General features: G+C 45.6%; 1 protein-coding gene across 4 annotated transcripts in view; it reads left to right on the top strand.

Annotated features, from left to right (window-relative positions):
- The window catches only part of LOC124776848 (serpin B3-like), a 123,379-nt gene that overhangs the window by 51,096 nt on the left and 47,914 nt on the right, over positions 1 to 24,369 (top strand). For all 4 annotated transcript variants that reach the window (XM_047252017.1, XM_047252020.1, XM_047252018.1 and 1 more), the window contains exons 5-6: positions 1,731 to 1,945; positions 4,994 to 5,179. In XM_047252017.1, the coding sequence (XP_047107973.1) occupies positions 1,731 to 1,945; positions 4,994 to 5,179 (401 nt within the window). The remainder of the gene's footprint in view (positions 1 to 1,730; positions 1,946 to 4,993; positions 5,180 to 24,369) is intronic.

The raw sequence follows: 24,369 nt of genomic DNA, 5'->3' as shown, positions 1-24,369 counted from the left end.
CATTTGGTTTAGCTTCTGAAAGGTGTGGAAACGTTTGGCAGAGATACTTAAAACTTGGTCCATTTTTAGGCAAAAGCCTTTACAAACTGTCTCATTACGCCTAACTTTATATTTAGAGGCTAGTTCTTTCTGCACCAGTGCTGATCCCTAACCCAACTGTCCCATTCACACAAGAAACATGGAAATTTGGTAACGCCACCTTGTTGACCAAGAAGCATGCATGTTACTTTTAGATCGCCACATATCATCCAACCATGAGCAGAATAGCCTATTTTATTTAGCACTATTTCTAGGTTTTCATAGCTTTCTTTCATATGTACAGACTGTCCAACAGGTACAGATGCATACATGTTGCCATTGTGTAATAAAACAGCCTTTAAACTAGTTTTGGATGAATCAATCAACAGCCTCCAGTCTTCCTTTTTGTATTAAATACCAAACTCATTCATGAGACTGGGAATGTATGAGCAGTATACTAAATCATCTTTTTGTTGAAAAAACGTGGAAAATTGCTGCTCTCACTTCTATACATGTAGATGCCGGTTCCAACTGTCAACAATTTCTTTTCTTTTATCTAGAGCCAAGCAATTCAGCTTTTTATTTCGTAAAGCCCAAATCCCGAACCAAATCGTTAAGCTCGGTCTGAGTAAACAGTTTGGGCTCTACACTTTCTGTATTACAGTGGAATTCATCATCATCTGGTTCATCTAAATCACACTGTGCGTCAGAAAATATTTCTGTTGTAATAGAATTTAAATCATCTGGTGGTTCAGGAACTGGCAAATCTACACCATGCCCTACCGGTCGGATGGCAGACAGAAGGTTATGGTAGCTTATTACCTTCTTGTTTATCGAATTATGACCAGTAACATGAACAATGCAAAAGTAGCAATTATCGGAATGATTTCTTGGCTCCCTCTGTATCATATGAACAGCCAATCTAAAGGCTTTTTTCTCCTTTTTGGACCATTTTCTCAGATCTTCAACACACACATAACATACCTTATGCGGCGCTCAAGATTTTTCTTGATCACCAAGTTTAGATCCAAAGTATGATAGATAAACCTTTTTCACAAAGTCTGTAATGTTTCTTTGGTCTTTTGTAATCACAAATTCACCACAAATACAACAAAAACTGTCAGCAGAGTTTTTACAACCACGATTAGACATTGTACTGAGCACAGGTACAGGAAACGTGAAAGTGAGGTTCGGCTGACTGTAAACAAAACACCATCTGTTAACACAGAAATATAACTGACATTTTTTTGCCACAAAATGTTTTTCAGCAGTGCTACCAACGTCATCTACTTCATTACACCTCCTTTTAAAATTATTTTAACTGTATAAAAGCTGTTAATTTTTTTAAAAAATCGCTTAATTTAATAAATTTAGCTGTAAAATGTGAAGAAATGGTGGCTGATACAGTTTTTTAAGAATCATAGTTGGATTTCCCGCCCTAAAAGACATAAGAATAAGGTATTTTCAGCAAAAAAGTTTTTCCATCGTTGGCATGTGTAACCAATGATTTGGACAGAGTCCAAGTAAAAATGTTTCAGTAGAGCGAACATCACAACAATGGAATCGTACTTCGTTTTTATCCTGTAACAGTCATTTCTTATGCATTACGAGTCCATTTTGTAAAATTATCAATGAAATTTTTGTTGCAGTCCTGTATCGTAATATAAAAACGATTTTTCTCCATTTCTACATTTGGTGTTCCACTTTCACAGGCGTTTTGAATGCTGAAACACTCATGGTGCTTGTCAACGCTATTTACTTTAAGGGTGCATGGCTTAAGGTATTTTACGAGGATGAAACCAAGCCTACACCTTTCCATTTACCGTCGGGAACGACGGAAGATGTTGATATGATGTACGTCGAGGGCGATTTCCAGTATGCTGACTTAACTGAATTAAATACGCAGGCGCTTATGCTTCCTTACAAGGTAATTTGCTTCACAATTTTCCACATATTTAATTCTTCATATAATTTTAGGAATGAGCAATACTACTAGTGAGAATTAAATAAAAATTTGCATAAATATTTCAAAGGACAGAAATGTTACGAGTTAAAATACCCACGTTTCTGCAGCCGGCTTCGCTCTCATTAAAACCCCTTCTCAGTGTTTGTGCTAAGCAACTGCAGGAACGTCGGTTATTTTAGAGTTTCAGTATTTTAAGCATTTCATAAGATCGCGAGGCTGTACACCCTGCAGGATTTTAATGAAGTTATAGCGCAAGCTCTAGTTGCATTTGCACATCAGAAATCTAAGTTTCAGAAAATTCCATGAGTATTATGAGGGGTGTTCAAAAGAAAAGGTACGAAACATCACTGTAGTGTTTATTGAAAAGTAATCAACAGGGGTCTGAGCACAACAATTTCAATTTCACTGTTTCAAGAGCCGAAGAGTTCCCTGTGTCCTTCAGTTCGTCGTTTGAGTTAAAGGGCTTCTCTGAGTTGTTTTTTTCTTTTTTTTCCGAGCACAGTCACTATCCGGTAAGCAGCTCAGGCCGTTTGCTCTTGATTACTTGGGTGGGCTACGGAGTATCTAACAGTACACGTCACTCTTAATGACTTAATGGTTTCTCCTAGCTCGATGTAGTCGATGAGTATCAGACCTCGGACGTCGAAAAAGACGGAGAGCAGCACCTTGTCTGCTGAGAACGCAACTTTGAATTTTTTAGGGATAGGTAACGACGCTTCCATCGCGTCCATAGATGTCTCAGTACGTTATCCCAAAGCGGCTAATGTCAATTTCAGCTGGTTTGGTTGCTGCGACAATGCGTACCTTTTCATTTGAAAACTCATAATACTGTTGTAGTTCACAAGAAAAACGTCTTTTGCTTACTTTACTGTAAAAACTTCAATGAACTGCTTTAAATCTACACTCCTGGAAATTGAAATAAGAACACCGTGAATTCATTGTCCCAGGAAGGGGAAACTTTATTGACACATTCCTGGGGTCAGATACATCACATGATCACACTGACAGAACCACAGGCACATAGACACAGGCAACAGAGCATGCACAATGTCGGCACTAGTACAGTGTATATCCACCTTTCGCAGCAATGCAGGCTGCTATTCTCCCATGGAGACGATCGTAGAGATGCTGGATGTAGTCCTGTGGAACGGCTTGCCATGCCATTTCCACCTGGCGCCTCAGTTGGACCAGCGTTCGTGCTGGACGTGCAGACCGCGTGAGACGACGCTTCATCCAGTCCCAAACATGCTCAATGGGGGACAGATCCGGAGATCTTGCTGGCCAGGGTAGTTGACTTACACCTTCTAGAGCACGTTGGGTGGCACGGGATACATGCGGACGTGCATTGTCCTGTTGGAACAGCAAGTTCCCTTGCCGGTCTAGGAATGGTAGAACGATGGGTTCGATGACGGTTTGGATGTACCGTGCACTATTCAGTGTCCCCTCGACGATCACCAGTGGTGTACGGCCAGTGTAGGAGATCGCTCCCCACACCATGATGCCGGGTGTTGGCCCTGTGTGCCTCGGTCGTATGAAGTCCTGATTGTGGCGCTCACCTGCACGGCGCCAAACACGCATACGACCATCATTGGCACCAAGGCAGAAGCGACTCTCATCGCTGAAGACGACACGTCTCCATTCGTCCCTCCATTCACGCCTGTCGCGACACCACTGGAGGCGGGCTGCACGATGTTGGGGCGTGAGCGGAAGACGGCCTAACGGTGTGCGGGACCGTAGCCCAGCTTCATGGAGACGGTTGCGAATGGTCCTCGCCGATACCCCAGGAGCAACAGTGTCCCTAATTTGCTGGGAAGTGGCGGTGCGGTCCCCTACGGCACTGCGTAGGATCCTACGGTCTTGGCGTGCATCCGTGCGTCGCTGCGGTCCGGTCCCAGGTCGACGGGCACGTGCACCTTCCGCCGACCACTGGCGACAACATCGATGTACTGTGGAGACCTCACGCCCCACGTGTTGAGCAATTCGGCGGTACGTCCACCCGGCCTCCCGCATGCCCACTATACGCCCTTGCTCAAAGTCCGTCAACTGCACATACGGTTCACGTCCACGCTGTCGCGGCATGCTACCAGTGTTAAAGACTGCGATGGAGCTCCGTATGCCACGGCAAACTGGCTGACACTGACGGCGGCGGTGCACAAATGCTGCGCAGCTAGCGCCATTCGACGGCCAACACCGCGGTTCCTGGTGTGTCCGCTGTGCCGTGCGTGTGATCATTGCTTGTACAGCCCTCTCGCAGTGTCCGGAGCAAGTATGGTGGGTCTGACACACCGGTGTCAATGTGTTCTTTTTTCCATTTCCAGGAGTGTATATCCTGAACGTATGAACGATAACCTATATGTAAAAAAAATCGTGTTGTGTTTCAGGTCGCTCTCTCGAGATGCGTTGTAACTAAGGTGAAACGCGTCTGAGTGATTAAGTTAAATAAAAAAATTTCATGTTCGGAATGAGAAAGGCGTTTCTCTTGTGAACTACTGGAAGTTATATACAGCTGTTACGGAAATGCCCACAACTATAAACTTGTTTCTCCTTATGTTGTAGTTCTAAATGGACAAATTTTTATTTTTATTGTAAAATTATCTTTTTTCTAGGCCCAAGTGAAAGATACAGTGGAAAGATATTTTCTGACTACCTAATCAATTTTATACATATTATATTCCAGGTGCGAATCACAATTTTTTTTTTGACATCAGGTAATTAATTTCGGTCCATAATTACGGTCTTCAGACCTGAGTACATACACTTCCTAATCATATCGAGCCGACATATGTAAAAGTGGTGCAGTCACAATGCCGACTCGATATGATTAGCAAACTGTGTATACTCGGGTATGAAGATGGTAATCGTGGACAGAAATACTTACTCGATGTATAAAAAAATTTTATGAACCGTAACTGGAGTAAAAATACATAAATATCTCCTTGTATCGCTTGGAAATTTTGCTGCAGCTATGTTTTTGAATTCGGTCTAATCAGTTTCCGTTTTTTTCCTCAGGATTGGAATCTGAATATGGTGGTATTGTTACCAAAAGAAGTGAATGGTTTGCAAGAGCTCGAGAGAAATCTTGACAAAGTTGATGTGTCGGACATTGTGAAGAGAATGACCAACAACAAGGTCTTTGTATATTTACCGAAATTCAAAATGGAATACTTCAAGTCTCTAAAAGACACTCTGATAACAGTGAGTTTAATATTTTCAAACTCATAATAATTCAGATATGTTTAATAAGTAATACTTAACGTAAACTTTTCCTCATAATAACGTCACAAAATCTGCCCGAAAGAGGTTCGCACTACCCTTTGTTGCATAGGAGGTGTTTTATTAATCTGAAACCGCTTTCTCCATACTCTTTTGACATCAGGGAATCACTACGTAAAGCTACACGTGTAATGGAAGTAAGAATAAACTTGCAACCTCACAGTGGTTGCTAACTGGACAGTACGTCTTGTGTATGCTGTTCTATCAACATGCTTCGACTGGTCGTGTCAATACCAGCGTGTGAACGAATTGTCGCTTTTTGGGAATAAAAGTGTTGCCAGCGCGTGGAGGAGGCCGTGTTCCCGAAGCGACATTACTCCAACTTTCTACAAAACCCTGAAGAATTTGCCTGTAGGGGTCGTCTGTGCCAGCAACACCTGCTGATGGCAGCCACTTACAAATTATCGTATCGTAAGGGTTCACCCCACAACAACAACAGAACTGCATAATCTCAGTTGTTTCTTCTTTTTAAGATTACTGGGGAGGCTGTAGCGACTCAAGCAATATACAAGTCTCTATCCTATACACTACTGGCCATTAAAATTGCTACACCAAGAAGAAATGCAGATGATAAACGGGTATTCATTGGATGAATATATTATACTAAAACTGACATGTGATTACATTTTCACGCAATTTGGGTGCATAGATCCTGAGAAATCAGTACCCAGAATAACCACCTCTGGCCGTAGTAACGGCCTTGATACGCCTGGACATTGAGTCAAACAGAGCTTGGACGGCGTGTACAGGTACAGCTGCCCATGGAGCTTCAACACGATACCACAGTTCATCGAGAGTAGTGACTGGCGTATTGTGACGAGACAGTTGCTCGGCCACCATTAACCAGACGTTTTCAGTCGGTGAGAGATTTGGAGAATGTGCTGGCCAGGGCAGCAGTCGAACATTTTCTGAATCCAGAAGGGTCCGTACAGGACCTGCAACATGCGCTCGTGCGTTGTCTTGTTGAAATGTAGGGTTTTGCAGGAATCGAATGAAGGTTAGAGCCACGGGTCGTAACACATCTGAAATGTAACGTCCACTGTTCAAAGTGCCGTCAATGCGAACAAGAGTTGACCGAGACGTGTAACCAATGGCACCCCATACCATCACTCCGGGCGATACGCCAGTATGGCGATGACGAATACACGCTTCCATTGTGCGTTCAGCGCGACGTCGCCAAACACGGATGCGACCATCATGATGCTGTAAACAGAATCTGGATTCATCCGAAAAAATGACGTTTTGCCATTCGAGCACCCAGGTTCGTCGTTGAGTACACCAACACAGGCGCTCCTGTCTGTGATGCAGCGGCAAGGGTAACCGCAGCCACGGTCTCCGAGCTGATAGTCCATGCTGCTGCAAACGTCGTCGAACTGTTCGTGCAGATGGTTGTTGTCTTACAAACGTCCCCATCTGTTGACTCAGGGATCGAGACGTGGCTGCACGATCCGTTACACCCATGCGTATAAGATGCCTGTCATCTCGAATGCTAGTGATACGAGGCCGTTGGAATCCAGCATAGCGTTCCGTATTACCCTCCTGAACCCACCGATTCCATATTCTGCTAACAGTCATTGGATCTCGACCAACGCGAGCAGCTCTGTTGCGATACGATAAATCGCAATCGCGATGGGCTACAATCCGACATCTATCAAAGTCTAAACGTGATGGTACGCATTTCTCCTCCTTACACGAGGCATCACAACAACGTTTCACCAGGCAACGCCGGTCAACTGGTGTTTGTGTATGAGAAATCGGTTGGAAACTTTCCTCATGTCAGCACGTTGTAGGTGTCGCCACCGGCGCCAATCTTGTGTGAATGCTCTGAAAAGTTAATCTTTTGCATATCACAGCATCTTCTTCCTGCCGGTTAAATTTCGCGTCTCTAGTACGTCATCTGCGTGGTGTAACAATTTTTATGGCCAGTAGTGTAATTTGCTTTCTGGGCGCCTGTTACGAACAACGGTTTAAAACCCCAGGACTGCGGTCAGCAGAAAAAGATGTAATATACCTGATTTGCCTAGATCAATGGCGTCCGCTTACTTTCACAGCAGCATTGGTAAACCTGCTCAAGGACTTCCATCTCACTTAATTATTCATTGCCCTTCTACAAAAATCTCAAGATTTTGTGACTTATAAACACAGCATAGTTGCAAGAGAACACAGAAAAATTGCCTACCTCAGCGAAGTATTCCAGCTCATCTTCTATTCTGGTCTTGCGGTAGCGTTCTCGCTTCCTGCGCACGGGGTCCCGGGTTCGATTCCCGGCAGGGTCAGGGATTTTCTCTACCTCGTGATGACTGTGTTTATCATCATCATTTCATCCACATCGACGCGCAAGTCGCCGAAGTGGTGTCAAATCGAAAGACTTGCACCAGGCGAGCAGTCTACCCAACGGGAGGCCCTCGTTACACGCCATTATTATTATCTTCTATTCACCATCTACATGAATGACCAATCGCCGACTCAAAGTACAAGAAGCTTCATGTATGCAGATGACATAGCATTGCTGCCCAGCGCAAAAGCTTTGACACTGTGGGGAGAAGTGCGCATCATTTACAGAACAGAAAAAGTTGTCGTTAGCCACATACGGTCTGGTACCGCGCGCAGCAGAATTTGAATCCGCGCCAGATGTCATGGACGTCGAAGACCCATAGAGGTCTCTACACCATCGCGCCGTAAGCTGTGGCGGCGAGCGCCTCCTGGCCCGCTTTTAGTGTGGGGGCGCCACGGCGGAACACGTGGTCCCAGCGGCCAATAGCGGCGCCCCCGATAGCATACTTAAGCGCCTGCCTCTCGCTCAGCCAGTTGGACAACATTGCACACACGGAACTCAATGCCCCTATCACTACACAGGATCTCATTGCTACATTCCGCACAAAACGCAACACCGCTCCTGGTCACGATCGTGTCACCTACCGCCTCCTTCGTGAAGCTCCTGTCTCTTTCCTCTCCACCCTGGCCAGGCTCTACGATGTAGTCCTGTCCACCGGTTATTACCCCGACCTGTGGAAAACCTCCCGCATCCTGATGTTCCTTAAACCCGGTAAACCGCCGTCCGCCGTCTCTTCCTGCCGTCCCGTCAGCTTTACCTCGGTCTTCAGCAAGGTCCTGGAATCCATCCTCACCCGCCGTATCCACCAGCATCTCCGCCAGCACCGCCTCTTTCCCGTTACCCAGTGTGGCTTTCGGCCGTCCTTCTCTTCCGATGACCTTCTCCTTCACCTCACTCATCTCCTTTCCGAACAGCTTAATTCCCGTCGCTCCGCAATCTTCCTCTCCCTGGACCTCGAACGTGCCTATGACCGCGTATGGCGTTCTGGTCTCCTCTACAAGCTCCAAACCTTCGCCCTTCCCATTAACTACATCCGTCTGATCGGCTCCTTTCTCTCCCGCCGTCCTTCCTACGTCACCATCCATAACACGGATTCCTACACCTTTTTTCCCTCCGCTAGTGTGCCCCAAGGTTCTGTCCTCTCTCCCCTTCTGTACCTTTTGTATACGGCGGACATGCCGCCGCCGTCACCCCCCGTCGACCTTCTCCAGTTTGCCAATGACACCGCCTTCCTTGCCCTTGCCCCCACCCTGCAGCGTTCCCAACACCTTCTCCAATCCCATCTTCACTGGTTCACCGCTTGGTGCAACCAGTGGTTGCTTAAGGTCAATCCCTCCAAAAACAGTGCGATCATTGTAGGTAAAACCACCCCTTCCTTCTGCCTCCTTGATTTCTATCTCACCATCTATGGCCGTCCTATTGCCCTCACCTCCACTCTTAAGTACCTTGGCGTCACCCTTGACCGTCGACTCTCCTGGACCCCCCACCTCCGGACAATCCAAGCCAAGGCACACTCCCGACTCCGTCTCCTCAAGCTCCTTTCCGGCCGTATGTGGTGTCTGGATTCCTCCACCATACTCCACACCTATAAATCCCTCATCCGCCCTATCCTTTGTTATGCCCATCCAGCCTGGATCTCCGCCCCCCCTACCTTTTATAAATCCCTTCAAATCCTTGAACGCCATGCTCTCCGCCTCGCCTATCGCCTCCGTCTCCCCTCCCCCACGCAGATCCTGTACGATCTCATTCCATTCCCCCACCTCCTCCTTTTCCTTGAAAGGATACGGATCCTGTACACCTCCCGCAAACTCAATCCTCCTCACCCGCTTGTCTCGCCCATCCTCTCCCGGCCCCGCCCGCTGCCGCGCCTGTATTCCCACGTCCCACCCGGTCTCCATCTCCCTACCTCCTTACCCTCTCCCAAGATGGCATCTGCCAGCTCCCTCTCCCTGATGATGCCCTCCTCCCCTCCATCTACCCCTCCTATCAACTTTGATCCTCCCTTCCCACTTCCTGTGTTTTTTCCTTTGGGCACCCTCCCTCCCTTCTCTCCTCCTTCCCTCCCTCCTCCCTTTCTCTCCACTTCTCACCCGGGCTTCCCCTACCCCCGTCCGTCTACTCCTCCTCCCATCTCCTCAGCCATTGGCATCTTTGTTCTCCCCTCTCCCTCCCCCTCACCCTTCTCCCCCTCTTGGCAGGTCCCCGGACTCGCACACATTACGTGAACATTAGCGCGCCGGAGATCATCGCCATCCGTTTCTCTTGTGTTCCGTCTTGTTTTGTGTTTAGTGTTCACCGTTACATTCCATCATTCACATGTGCCACCGACATCTTCAGTGTTTGTGTGTCGTGTCAACAGTTTGTAGTGTGGATTATCGTCGAGTGTGAATGGCTCCGTGGTTTTGTATTTATGTGTCTACTGTTTTATTATCCGCCGTTATGTAAATTCTGTGTATTTCTTAAGTTTTTTCTCATTGTCTATTCTGCGGCCGAAGAGCAGAGTAGAATGCTGCTGCCAGCCTGCCTGTTGTACAGGTTTTAAAATCAAAATAAAGAAAAAAAAAAAGCTCAGCCAGCCAGTCTAATCTCGCGTACGTCTGTTGACACATCGCCTCGCGTTAGACAGCTTACTTACTTGTTCTGTGTCCGAGTGGACGTGTTTGTTAGGTTTCCTTGTGACTCCATTGTTCGATCTCGTTGTTGTTTGTTCTGTCCTTCGTTAGTCGTGTCCGTCGTCTCGCGCTGTGTTGTTGTTCGCGAGCCTCTCCGCAGGTCCCGCCGCGCTTTCCATCATTTCTGCCCCGCGACCGAACGAGGAGGAACCCGAGTGCTGTATTATTATGCTCCTAAGCACCTGAGAATAACCTTGACAGAACATTTACATTCAATGTCATTGTAAGAACAGCGAAATGGGCATCTCCACACTAGGACGTCTGGCTAGCAAACAGGCAGGGTCAGTATGACCCTTCAACGATCGCTTCATTAACGACGGCGCTGTGTGCTTCCCCTGTGGAATATGCCTGTCCGATCTGGTGCACATGAAACACGTAGGCTAACTACAGGTTGCCTCAAGCCAACTCCGACAAACCTTATTACTCACTTCGATTAGCGCCACCTTCTGAAGTTGGTGCTGGTAACGAGAGGCTTCCAGTGGACCAGAACAGAGCCCACTGGTCGCATCAACACAAGCCTCAAACCCTCGTCCTCAACGGTTCAGATTCTGTGATCATCAAAATAGTTATCGAGTCTCCGTAAAAGGCAAACTGGAACTGTGGAAGACGCATGTGGATATCAGCAGCCTAGCAGCTAACTCCGAGGGCAAATTAAGAGCTGGCATGTGCGGAAGTCGCTAAACGGATTACCATTCATAGTGGGGAGATCCAAGGACTGTATGAAGAAATAGGACTTGATGACATTTACTTTGGGTGCCGGCAAGAGTAAACCATAAGTCGCATCGCTCGTTCTTCTATGCCAAACATCCAGCACAAAACATGATATAATCTATGCCACGCTGAGCGCTTCACAGGTTGTGACGTGAAGATAAAGGGTCACTACAACTGTTATATTTTCCCAGTCTGTTATCTGTTTTCTGATTTGATTCTCAGTCTGTGTATTTCTACGAGGGGGTGCCCTAAAGGAAGCGAACGCACTTTGAAATTATTAATTCACATTTTATGCACAAACCTTCAGTCCCCTTCATCTACATCTACATGGATACACTGCAAATCACATTTAAGTGCCTGGCAGAGGGTTCATCTACATCTACATCTACATCTACATTTATACTCCGCAAGCCACCCAACGGTGTGTGGCGGAGGGCACTTTACGTGCCACTGTCATTACCTCCCTTTCCTGTTCCAGTCGCGTATGGTTCGCGGGAAGAACGACTGTCTGAAAGCCTCCGTGCGCGCTCTAATCTCTCTAATTTTACATTCGTGATCTCCTCGGGAGGTATAAGTAGGGGAAGCAATATATTCGATACCTCATCCAGAAACGTACCCTCTCGAAACCTGGCGAGCAAGCTACACCGCGATGCAGAGCGCCTCTCTTGCAAAGTCTGCCACTTGAGTTTATTAAACATCTCCGTAACGCTATCACGGTTACCAAATAACCCTGTGACGAAACGCGCCGCTCTTCTTTGGATCTTCTCTATCTCCTCCGTCAAACCGATCTGGTACGGATCCCACACTGATGAGCAATACTCAAGTATAGGTCGAACGAGTGTTTTGTAAGCCATCTCCTTTGTTGATGGACTACATTTTCTAAGCACTCTCCCAATGAATCTCAACCTGGTACCCGCCTTACCAACAATTAATTTTATATGATCATTCCACTTCAAATCGTTCCGCACGCATACTCCCAGATATTTTACAGAAGTAACTGCTACCAGTGTTTGTTCCGCTATCATATAATCATACAATAAAGGATCCTTCTTTCTATGTATTCGCAATACATTACATTTGTCTATGTTAAGGGACAGTTGCCACTCCCTGCACCAAGTGCCTATCCGCTGCAGATCTTCCTGCATTTCGCTACAATTTTCTAATGCTGCAACTTCTCTGTATACTACAGCATCATCCGCGAAAAGCCACATGGAACTTCCGACACTATCTACTAGGTCATTTATATATATTGTGAAAAGCAATGGTCCCATAACACTCCCCTGTGGCACGCCAGAGGTTACTTTAACGTCTGTAGACGTCTCTCCATTGATGCTGTGTTCTGTTTGCTAAAAACTCTTCAATCCAGCCACACAGCTGGTCTGATATTCCGTAGGCTCTTACTTTGTTTATCAGGCGACAGTGCGGAACCGTATCGAACGCCTTCCGGAAGTCAAGAAAAATAGCATCTACCTGGGAGCCTGTATCTAATATGTTCTGGGTCTCATGAACAAATAAAGCGAGTCCATGTTGATTCCTACATAGTAGATTCTGAGTTTCCAAAAACGACATGATACTCGAGCAAAAAACATGTTCTAAAATTCTACAACAGATCGACGTCAGAGATATAGGTCTATAGTTTTGCGCATCTGCTCGACGACCCTTCTTGAAGACTGGGACTACCTGTGCTCTTTTCCAATCATTTGGAACCCTCCGTTCCTCTAGAGACTTGCGGTACACGGCTGTTAGAAGGGGGGCAAGTTCTTTCGCGTACTCTGTGTACAATCGAATTGGTATCCCGTCAGGTCCAGTGGACTTTCCTCTATTGAGTGATTCCAGTTGCTTTTCTATTCCTTGGACACTTATTTCGATGTCAGCCATTTTTTCGTTTGTGCGAGGATTTAGAGAAGGAACTGCAGTGCGGTCTTCCTCTGTGAAACAGCTTTGGAAAAAGGTGTTTAATATTTCAGCTTTACTCGTGTCATCCTCTGTTTCAATGCCATCATCATCCCAGAGTGTCTGGATATGCTGTTTCGAGCCACTTACTGATTTAACGTAAGACCAGAACTTCTTAGGATTTTCTGTCAAGTCGGTACATAGAATTTTACTTTCGAATTCACTGAACGCTTCACGCATAGCCCTCCTTACGCTAACTTTGACATCGTTTAGCTTCTGTTTGTCTGAGAGGTTTTGGCTGCGTTTAAACTTAGAGTGAAGCTCTCTTTGCTTTCGCAGTAGTTTCCTAACTTTGTTGTTGTACCACGGTGGGTTTTTCCCGTCCCTCACAGTTTTACTCGGCACGTACCTGTCTAAAACGCATTTTACGATTGCCTTGAACTTTTTCCATAAACACTCAACATTGTCAGTGTCGGAACAGAAATTTTCGTTTTGATCTGTTAGGTAGTCTGAAATCTGCCTTCTATTACTCTTGCTAAAGAGATAAACCTTCCTCCCTCTTTTTATATTCCTATTAACTTCCATATTCAGGGATGCTGCAACAGCCTTATGATCACTGATTCCCTGTTCTGTACATACAGAGTCGAAAAGTTCGGGTCTGTTTGTTATCAGTAGGTCCAAGATGTTATCTCCACGAGTCGGTTCTCTGTTTAATTGCTCGAGGTAATTTTCGGATAGTGCACTCAGTATAATGTCACTCGATGCTCTGTCCCTACTACCCGTCCTAAACATCTCAGTGTCCCAGTCTATATCTGGTAAATTGAAATCTCCACCTAAGACTATAACATGCTGAGAAAATTTATGTGAAATGTATTCCAAATTTTCTCTCAGTTGTTCTGCCACTAATGCTGCTGAGTCGGGAGGTCGGTAAAAGGAGCCAATTATTAACCTAGCTCGGCTGTTGAGTGTAACCTCCACCCATAATAATTCACAGGAACTATCCACTTCTACTTCACTACAGGATAAACTACTACTAACAGCGACGAACACTCCACCACCGGTTGCATGCAATCTATCCTTTCTAAACACCGTCTGTACCTTTGTAAAAATTTCGGCAGAATTTATCTCTGGCTTAAGCCAGCTTTCTGTACCTATAACGATTTCAGCTTCGGTGCTTTCTATCAGCGCTTGAAGTTCTGGTACTTTACCAACGCAGCTTCGACAGTTGACAATTACAATATCGATTGCTGCTTGGTCCCCGCATGTCCTGACTTTGCCCCGCACCCGTTGAGGCTGTTGCCCTTTCTGACTTGCCCAAGGCCATCTAACCTAAAAAACTGCCCAGCCCACGCCACACAACCCCTGCTACCCGTGTAGCCGCTTGTTGCGTGTAGTGGACTCCTGACCTATCCAGCGGAACCCGAAACCCCACCACCCTATGGCGCAAGTCGAGGAATCTACAGCCCACACGGTCGCAGAACCGCCTCAGCCTCTGATTCAGACCCTTCACTCGGCTCTGTACCAAAGGTCCGCAGTCAGTCCTGTCGACGATGCTGCAGATGGTGAGCTCTGCTTTCATCCCGCTAGCGAGACTGGCAGTCTTCACCAAATCAGATAGCCGCCGGAAGCCAGAGAGGATTTCCTCCGATCCATAGCGACACACATCATTGGTGCCGACATGAGCGACCACCTGCAGATGGGTGCACCCTGTACCCTTCATGGCATCCGGAAGGACCCTTTCCACATCTGGAATGACTCCCCCCGGTATGCACACGGAGTGCACATTGGTTTTCTTCCCCTCTCTTGCTGCCATTTCCCTAAGGGGCCCCATTACGCGCCTGATGTTGGAGCTCCCAACTACCAGTAAGCCCACCCTCTGCGACCGCCCGGATCTTGCAGACTGAGGGGCAACCTCTGGAACAGGACAAGCAGCCATGTCGGGCCGAAGATCAGTATCAGCCTGAGACAGAGTCAGACAAACTGGAGAGGCCTTCCGTTCAGCCCTCCGGAATGTCTTTCGCCCTCTGCCACACCTTGAGACGACCTCCCACTCTACCACAGGTGAGGGATCAGCCTCAATGCGGGCAGTATCCTGGGCAACCACAGTCGTAGTCCGATCGGGGGATGCGTGGGACGAGCTGGCCGTCCCCGACAAACCCCCATCCGGACCCCCACAGTGATGCCCATTGGCAACAGCCTCAAGCTGTGTGACCGAAGCCAACACTGCCTGAAGCTGGGAGCGAAGGGATGCCAACTCAGCCTGCATCCGAACACAGCAGTTGCAGTCCCTATCCATGCTAAAAACTGCTTTGCAAAGAACGTCTGAACTAATCTGCAGAGAGCGCAAACAAATCGACAAAATTTAAACGGTTATTAAAATACAAGATTGCCTAGTAAATGTAGTAATGCTGCTACTTGCGCACTGCTGACACTGCTCGGCGGCGGAAGGAGACTACGCGAATTTACACTATTCAGGTATTAAAACGCGATGCTACAACTCTCAAATACTATAATACGCCAGAAATTTATGAATTAAACAATGCAAGTACCAAAAACACGCAAAGAAATTAAAAATTAAACTATGTAACAAATGAGTGAACTAGGCAAACATGACATCGAAGACACCAGAAAAAACGCAATGCTGTACGAACCACAATGGACGACAAAGCTACATCTCTCATCACATGATCGGCCTCTAGTAGCAGCAGATGAGCACCAGGCTAACATGATTCTGTCATTGTTGCATCCACACCAACAGGTACGTGACAGGTGTAGAATGTACTCGCACATCGCAGCCCACACAGAGTCTTGACAGCAGCGAGAAAGTGGTAAGTCCACATCTTATACTCGTTGCTGGTGAGTCCCCAGCGTCTGTCACAGCGTCGTGTTGAAAAAGAGAGGAAAATTGGAAGAAATGTGCAAAACCACAATACTGGTTACACAACAACATCCATACGGGTGTCGTACAGCACGCCCGCCACTGAGAAGTGACAGACAAACAGACAGCCCGCACTCGCCGCTCACGGTCGCGGCTACACCTCCAGTACACAGGCTGGTTGCTACCCAAAGCACTCCAGCGGGCCGTGTGTTCCCTTCCTCGTTCGCAGGCCGACCTCAGACTGAACACCCGCACCAGGCAACGCTATTGCACTTCCCCCTTGGCCGCAGAAAACAAGCCTCACAGTACACTCGCGGCAAGGCTCTCTGATATCGGTACCCAGAGATATGCTGGCATAGACTTTGCTATAGTCAATCGTTGATTCAAAAACAGTATTAGGACGGCAAAACCCTTTACAGGTGCAGATGTTGGTGCAGATCATAAATTACTCGCAGCAGGTGTAAGGACAAGATTAAAGGACTTTAAGAAAACTCTGCAGATGAACAAATGACACACTGAGAAATTGAAGAATGAGAACTTTAAGTAAGAGTACAAATAAATTGGAACACGTAAGGAGAACTGTAGAAGTCACTCAAAAATGAAATACCGTTAGAAACATAGTGTTTGAAGGATTAGAGATAGAGACTGGAGAGGTGAAGAGAACAAGAACTAAGAAAGAGTGGGTAAAAGGGATGAGAACAGGAAACGCAGAAGTGATAATTAAGAAGAAGGCATAAGACAGCAAAGAAAACTGACCAATGAACTAAAAAAGTTAAATGACCAGGTTAGAGAGGATTGGATAAGAACACAATATGAGGAAATAGAAGAATTGAAAAAGAGAGGAAAATTGGAAGAAATGTACAAAACCACAATATACTTAACAAGAAGAGTAGTAAAGAAATTAAGCAAAGAAGGAATGTTAAATAAACATGGGAAGAGGATCGTATTTATAAAAGAGGACAGTTTGGGTGAGTTGTGTGGAGGAATTATATCGTGGACGGGGGGAGAACACCATAATAGTTTTGGAAGGTGCAATGAGAATTGGAGAATGCAGTTCAGGAGCTGTGGGAGAAGAAAGCATCGGACTGTCACAGAATACCATCCGAGGTAATAGAAATCTTAGATCCGAATTCAATAGCCAGATTGAGACAGTAAACAATTTACGACACAAGGTTCAAGATCTACTTAAGACCATCAAGTATCTTTACGTTAATAGTGCCATGCAAAAGAATGCAAAGACTATAAGACAAATACTTTTATCAGACATCTTACTAAGGCTGTAACGAGAGTTAAGCTAAGGAGAACTGAAAAGCAAATTGAAGAAAAAACTGTGCTAGACCAGTTCGTGTTTAGAAAGGATAAAGAACAAGAGATGCTGTAGGTTGTCTCCAGATGACTGGGGAAAAAGCGATGGAAACGAAGTAGGAGGTATATATTTGTTTTATAGACTGGAAGAGGGCCTGCAACGAAGTCTATGAGCACTTCTTCAGCTGTGATACTGTGAAACAAATCTTTTCTACTGCATGTTTTGAGAGATAGTAGTATAGACTCAAGCAAGAAGAAAAACAAGTCAAGTAGACATGGGCTCTAAAGTGCATACCTTAAGAGCTACACTGAAGCTCCAAAGAAACTGGTATAGGCAAGCGTATTCAAATACTGAGGTATGTAAAGAAGCAGAATATGGCGCTGCGGTCGACAACGCCTGCATAAAAGACAATAAGTGTCTGTCGCAGTTGTTATATCGGTTACTGCTGCTACAATAGCAGGTTAACAAGATTTCAGTGAGTCTGAACATGGTGTTAAAGTCGGCGCACCAGCGAAGGGGCCACAGCGTCTCCGAGATAGCGATGAGTTGGAGATTTTCACGTAAGACCATTTCACGAGTGTACCACGAATATCAGGAATCGGTCAAAACATCAAATCTCCGACAATTCTGCGGCTGAAAAAAGATCCTGCAAGAGCGGGGCCAACGATGGCTGAAGATAATCGTTGCTCGTGACTGAAGTGCGACCCTTCCGCAAATTGGTGCAGATGTCAATGCTGGGCTGTCAACAAGTGTCAGCGTGCGAACCATTCAACAAAACATCATTGATATGGGCTTTCGGAGCAGAAGACCCACTCGTGTACACTTGATGATTGCACGATACAAAGCTTTACGCCTCGCCTGGGCCTGTCAACACCGACATTGAACTGTTGATGACTTGAAACATGTTGTCTTGTCAGACGAGTCTCATTTCAAATGGTATCGAGTGGATGACCGTGTATGGGTATGGAGACAACCTCATGAATCCATGGAACCCGCATGTCAGCAGGGAACTGTTCAAGCAGGTGGAGGCTCTGTAATGGTGTAGGGTGTGTGCGGTTGGAGTGGAACGGGACCCCTGATATGTCTAGCTATAACTCTGGCAGGAGACACGTACGTAAGCATACTGCCTGATCACCTGCATCCAACGTGTCCATTGTGCATTCCGACAGACTTGGGCAATTCCAGCAGGACCCCACACATCCAGAACTGCTGTGGAGTGGTTCCGGAACACTCTTCTGAGTTTGGGTACTTCCACTGGCCACCAAACTCCCCGGATGTGAACATTATTTAGCATAACTGTGATGACTTGCAACGTGCTGTTCAGGAGAGATCTCCACTCCAACGTTCTCTTACGGATTTATAAACAGCCCTGCAGGTTTCATGGTGTCGGTTCCCTCCAGCACTACTTCAGACATTAGTCGAGTCGATGCCACATCGTGTAGCGGCATTTCCGCGCACTCACGGGGGCCCTACACGATGTTAGGCAGGTGTATCAGTTTCTTTTACTCTTCTACATCTACACCTACATCTACATTTATACCCCGCAAGCCACCCAATGGTGTATGGCGGAGGGCACTTTACGTGCCACTGTCATTACCTCCAAATGGCTCTGAGCACTATGGGACTTAATATCGGTGGTCATCAATCCCCGAGAACTTAGAACTACTTAGACCTAACCAACCTAAGGACATCACACACAGCCATGCCCGAGGCAGGATTCGAACCTGCGACCGTAGCGGTCACGTGGTTCCAGACTGAAGCGCCTAGAACCGCACGGCCACAGTGGCCGGCTTGTCATTACCTCCCTTTCCTGTTCCAGTCGCGTATGGTTCGCGGGAAGAACGACTGCCGGAAAGCCTCCGTGCGCGCTCGAATCTCTCTAATTTTACATTCGTGATCTCCTCGGGAGGTATAAGTAGGGGGAAGCAATATATTCGATACCTCATCCAGAAACGTACCCTCTCGAAACCTGGACAGCAAGCTACACCGCGATGCAGAGCGCCTCTCTTGCAGAATCTGCCACTTGAGTTTGCTAAACATCTCCGTAACGCTATCACGCTTACCAAACAACCCTGTGACGAAACGCGCCGCTCTTCTCTGGATCTTCTCTATCTCCTCTGTCAACCCGACCTGGTACGTATCCCACACTGATGAGCAAAACTCTTGTTTAGGTCGAACGAGTGTTTTGTAAGCCACCTCCTTTGTTGATGGACTACATTTTCTAAGGACTCTCCCGACGAATCTCAGCCTGGCACCCACCTTACCAACAATTAATTTTATATGATCATTCCACTTCAAATCGTTCCGCACGCATAGTCCCAGATATTTTACAGAAGTAACTGCTACCAGTGTTTGTTCCGCTATCATATAATCATACAATAAAGGATCATTGTTTCTATGTATTCGCAATACATTACCTTTGTCTATGTTAAGGGTCAGTTGCCACTCCCTGCACCAAGTGCCTATCCGCTGCAAATCTTCCTGCATTTCGCTGCAATTTTCTAATGCTGCAACTTCTCTGTATACTACAGCATCATCCGCGAAGAGCCGCATAGAACTTCCGACACTATCTACTAGGTCATTTATACATATTGTGAAAAGCAATGGTCCCATAATGCTCCCCTGTGTCACGCCAGAGGTTACTTTAACGTCTGTAGACGTCTCTCACACTCTTCAGTGTATAAGCTCTTGTTCATCCTCGTTACTGTGAAACAGATCTCTTCAACAAGTGCTCATAGCTCTTAAGGTACGTATTTTAGAGACCATGTTTACTAGACATATTTTCACCAGAACGGCCATACCGTTCATATCCCTGAATATTAATAGTTCCTCTTGAAATATTCTGTGTAAAGAGGAGAAGTTAATCAGCTCACAAACCAGAAAATCTCAGTTTATCGTAAGATGAACTTTGGTTTACAATTATTTTTACACCGTTTTTCCCATAGAACTTTAAATTATCATTTAACAGCCTCTACAGTGATAGCTGTAGAATGCATCGTATCTCGAGCCCTTCTCGCCGAAGCCTTCCACAGCTTGCCTCACTCTAGCCGTGCTGGATGTAGTCCGAATATACACAAATTTTAATCTAATTCTCTAATCTAAATGGGCTACAATGCTGATCTGTACCATAGAATACGCATCATTCTGCGCCTTTCATAATCAAGCTTTTATCTTCTCTCTACGATTAATACTACCAAAAGCATAGTGTAGTAAACGAATCGCACTTAGTGATGTGTACAAATTCTAGAAAGGAAACTTTAGAATCGTAATCCGTAATGGGCACATAAGCTATTAGTCTCACAGACTTTTTCGTTCTGTTCACACTGGTGTGTGTACAATTATTCCATCATACATCGTTTGTCCATTATTACTTTAATCAGGCTCCTGATTTATAAATGTTTGTTCTTGTCTATTGCAACAGCAGGATTCAAAGCTATTCCTCAGCTAGTTTCATTTTACCCTAGTGCATGCTGTTCAAAATGGTTCAAATGGCTCTGAGCACTATGCGACTTAACTTCTGAGTTCATCAGTCGCCTAGAACTTAGAACTAATTAAACCTAGCTAACCTAAGGACATCACACACGTCCATGCCCGAGGCAGGATTCAAACCTGCGACCGTAGCGGTCGCTCGGCTCCAGACTGGAGCGCCTAGAACCGCACGGCCATTCCGGCCGGCTGCATGCTGTTGTGTGCGTCTGTGTATTTAATCACTTTATTGTATACCACTGATGAGGTCATTAAGTTAATTAGCAGTCTTTCGCTCTTGCCAGCTGATGAAATACCAGTAGGTGTGTGGCACAGACTGTTTACGCTGTCTTCCCATAAACTATTCTTAGACGCCGGCCGTGGTGGTCGAGCGGTTCTAGGCGCTTCAGTCTGGAACCGCGCGACCACTACGGTCGCTCTTCTTCACTCAGCTCCTTTTCTATCTTTTCACTTATTCGATTTAGTAAAATTCTTTCAAAAATCTTGACTGTATGAAATGGCTCTGAGCACTATGGGACTCAACTACTGTGGTCATCAGTCCCCTAGAACGTAGAACTACTTAAACCTAACTAACCTAAGGACATCACACACATCCATGCCCGAGGCAGGATTCGAACCTGCTACCGTAGCAGTCGCACGGCTCCGGACTGTATGACTCATAAGGGTTATTCCTCTGTAGTTTTTACAAAGGCTTTTATCGCCTTTATTGAAGATGGGAAAAATGTGTCCTCTTCTCCAGTCGTCAGGTATTGTACTATTTCTCCACAGACTTAATAGAACTCTATACAGTCACTGCATTCCCACTGGATCTGCTGCTCTTATCATGTCCACTGATACTTCATCAGGCCGGCCGCAGTGGCCATGCGGTTCTAGGCGCTCCAGTCTGGAACCGCGCGACCGCTACGGTCGCAGGTTCGAATCGTGCCTCGGGCATGGATGGGTGTGAAGTCCTTAGGTTAGTTAGGTTTAATTAGTTCTAAGTTCTAGGGGACTGATGACCTCAGATGTTAAGGTCCCATGGTGCTCAGACCCATTTGTACCATTTGATACTTCATCAGATCCTGGTGCTTTCCCGCCATTCATCTTCTTCACAGCTATTTCCATTTCTTCCCGTGTAATTTGTCCTAATTCTGCTTCCCAACTGCTCTCAGTTTCTCCATTATTTGCTGTCTCCTCGTGTACCTGCTCCTCAGCGTTTAACAGTTTCTTAAAAAGTTCTTTCCAGAAATCTTTTATATTCCCTGCATATTCAACCACAGTACCATCCTCTGTTTCCATCTTTACTAGTACTTCAGAAGCCTTCCTTTTATTTTTCATCATTTTATAGAACATATTCTTATTGCTCTTCACATCTTCTTCAAGTTTTTTTTGTAAACTCTTGCCATGCCTTTTTATTTGCTGTTTCAACTATTTCTTTGCACTTCTTCTTTTCCTGTATGTATCTTTTATGGTCCTCATTATTTTTAGTTTTCCATCACTTTTTTCATGCTTCATTGTTCTTCTAACTGCTTGGATTGTGGTATCATACCACCAACTTGTCTATCTTACTTTTTTCTTTCCAAATGTTCTACCACTTAGTTTTGTGCTGCTTCAACTAAAGTGTCTTTCAATAAACTCCATTCTTTTTCTACGTCGCAGAAAACTTCTTTTGGAAATTTTTGCGTGATTAGCTCTCTATACTTCTCAGCACTTGCACTCCCCTTCAGTTTCCAATCCCGTATCCTCATCACTTTCTTCCGTTTTCTAACTTTCACACACTGATTCATTTTTCATTCTCCCACCAGTAATACATGGTCTCCATCTGCACCCACACTTGAAATTACCTTCACATTTGTTACTTTCTCTCCCCATTTCCTATCTACTAGAATATAATCACTTGCACTCTTGCTTCTTACATCCCAACTGTATCTGGTGATAACATGACTTTCTCTCTTCACAAACAAGCTGTTTGCTATTTTCATTCCATTCCTCTGGCACAAATCCAGGAGTCTTTCCCCTTCTTCATTTCTGCCTCCATATCCAAAACATCCCAACACTTGCTCAAATCCCTTTCTGTCTTTGCCTACCTGTGCATTAAAATCTCCCGTCAGTATATTAGCGTCCGCTCCCGGTAGCTGAGTGGTCAGTGCGAGAATGTTAATCCTAAGGGCCCGGGTTCGATTCCCGGCTGAGTCGCAGATATTCTCTGCTCAGGGACTGGATGCTGTGTTGTCCTAATCATCATCATTTCATCCCCATCGACTCGCAACTCGCCGAAGTGGCGTCAAATCGAAAGAGCTGCACCAGGCGAACGGTCTACCCGACGGGAGGCTCTAATCACACGACATTACATTTCTATATTAGCACTCTCTATATGGTTCTCTAACTCATTTTCAAAGTCCATATTCTCTTCTTCGCTGCATCCTAATTGAGGCGCATAAATCAGAATAACTTTTAGTGTTTCTTTTTGGAATCTCAGGTTTAAGATTATGATCCTGTCTGATATATATATCTCACACTTTAAATACAGTTTTGAACGTTCTTGTTCACCATTTCTTCCAAACCTGTTATTTCCACTCCAGTACAGTTTTCCTCCTCCTCTCAAATTCTTCTCATCTTTTCCCTTCCACTTCGTTTCGTTTAATCCCAAAATATCTAACGTTCTCCCCGTTAGTACATCTGTCATTTCTTCTATTTTTCCATTGAGGATTAATATATTAAGGGTGCCAATATTTAGGCTATTTTTGTAGTCCATTTGATTCATCTTCTTGTACTGATGAATATCCTCAGGACTCCCATCGTTCGCAGGAGTACTTGAAGAAGCAATGGCGTCAAATCCTGAGTGGTTCGTTCCGAGGCTCGTCTGTGTTTTGAAAGCAATATATGAAGCCTTTCCTACTGGCTTTCCAGACCTAACGCAAGAAAGGATTTTCTGTTGGGGTTGTCTCCCTTAGCCTTTGGAGTTTCTCCTCCACCACGAGGCAGTGGTTCACTTCTCATTTAATCCCCAGAAAGGAGGGTTGCCTCATCTGCCAGCTACGCCGTTCCTAAGTATTTCTTCTCCGCCGTCGCTGCGATTAGGGTCTTCACCAGTAACGCTGGGCAAGGGTTCCGTGTTATACCCCACGGGATTGGATCCCTGCCTGAACTCAACCATCTTATCACTCTGGCCTGTTGAAGTGTAGGATGCCCATCCCCACGACGTGGACGCCCCAGACAGGAATTACCCCACTAGAGGAATAGGGAAGGGGACCCTACCACCCTGGAGCCGGGTTAATGATAGTGTATGGCGCCACCATCAAATGGTTCAAATGGCTCTGAGCTCTATGGGACTTAACTTCTGAGGTCATCAGTCCCCTGAACTAAAGAACTACTTAAACATAACTAACCTAAGGACATCACACACATCCATTCCCGAGGCAGGATTCGAACCTGGGACCGTAGTGGTCGCGCAGTTCCAGACTGTAGCGCCTAGAACCGCTCGGCCACTCCGGCCGGCACACCACAATCAATAGCTTTAATAGCTGTATAAAATTGAATATAATGCAATTATTTTAAGCATTTAGTAATAGATGTATAAAACGAAATGCTTAAAATAATTCCATTAACTAGCAGTGAAAAGCTTTTCACGTACTAGTTTAGAATAATTCGCCTCATTAAAGATTAGTCAGGTGAAGACACGTAAATAGTACCGTACGTGATCTTTAGTAGCTTCACAAAGTGAATTCATTCTTTGAAGCAACGAAATAATATTGTACACTCCTGGAAATTGAAACAAGAACACCGTGAATTCATTGTCCCAGGAAAGGGAAACTTTATTGACACATTCCTGGGGTCAGATACATCACATGA

The sequence above is a fragment of the Schistocerca piceifrons genome, chromosome 2 (genome assembly GCF_021461385.2).
Source record: "Schistocerca piceifrons isolate TAMUIC-IGC-003096 chromosome 2, iqSchPice1.1, whole genome shotgun sequence".
NCBI lineage: Eukaryota > Metazoa > Arthropoda > Insecta > Orthoptera > Acrididae > Schistocerca > Schistocerca piceifrons.
Note: the sequence above shows the minus strand (reverse complement) of the source record. Positions and strands in the feature narration are given on the sequence as shown.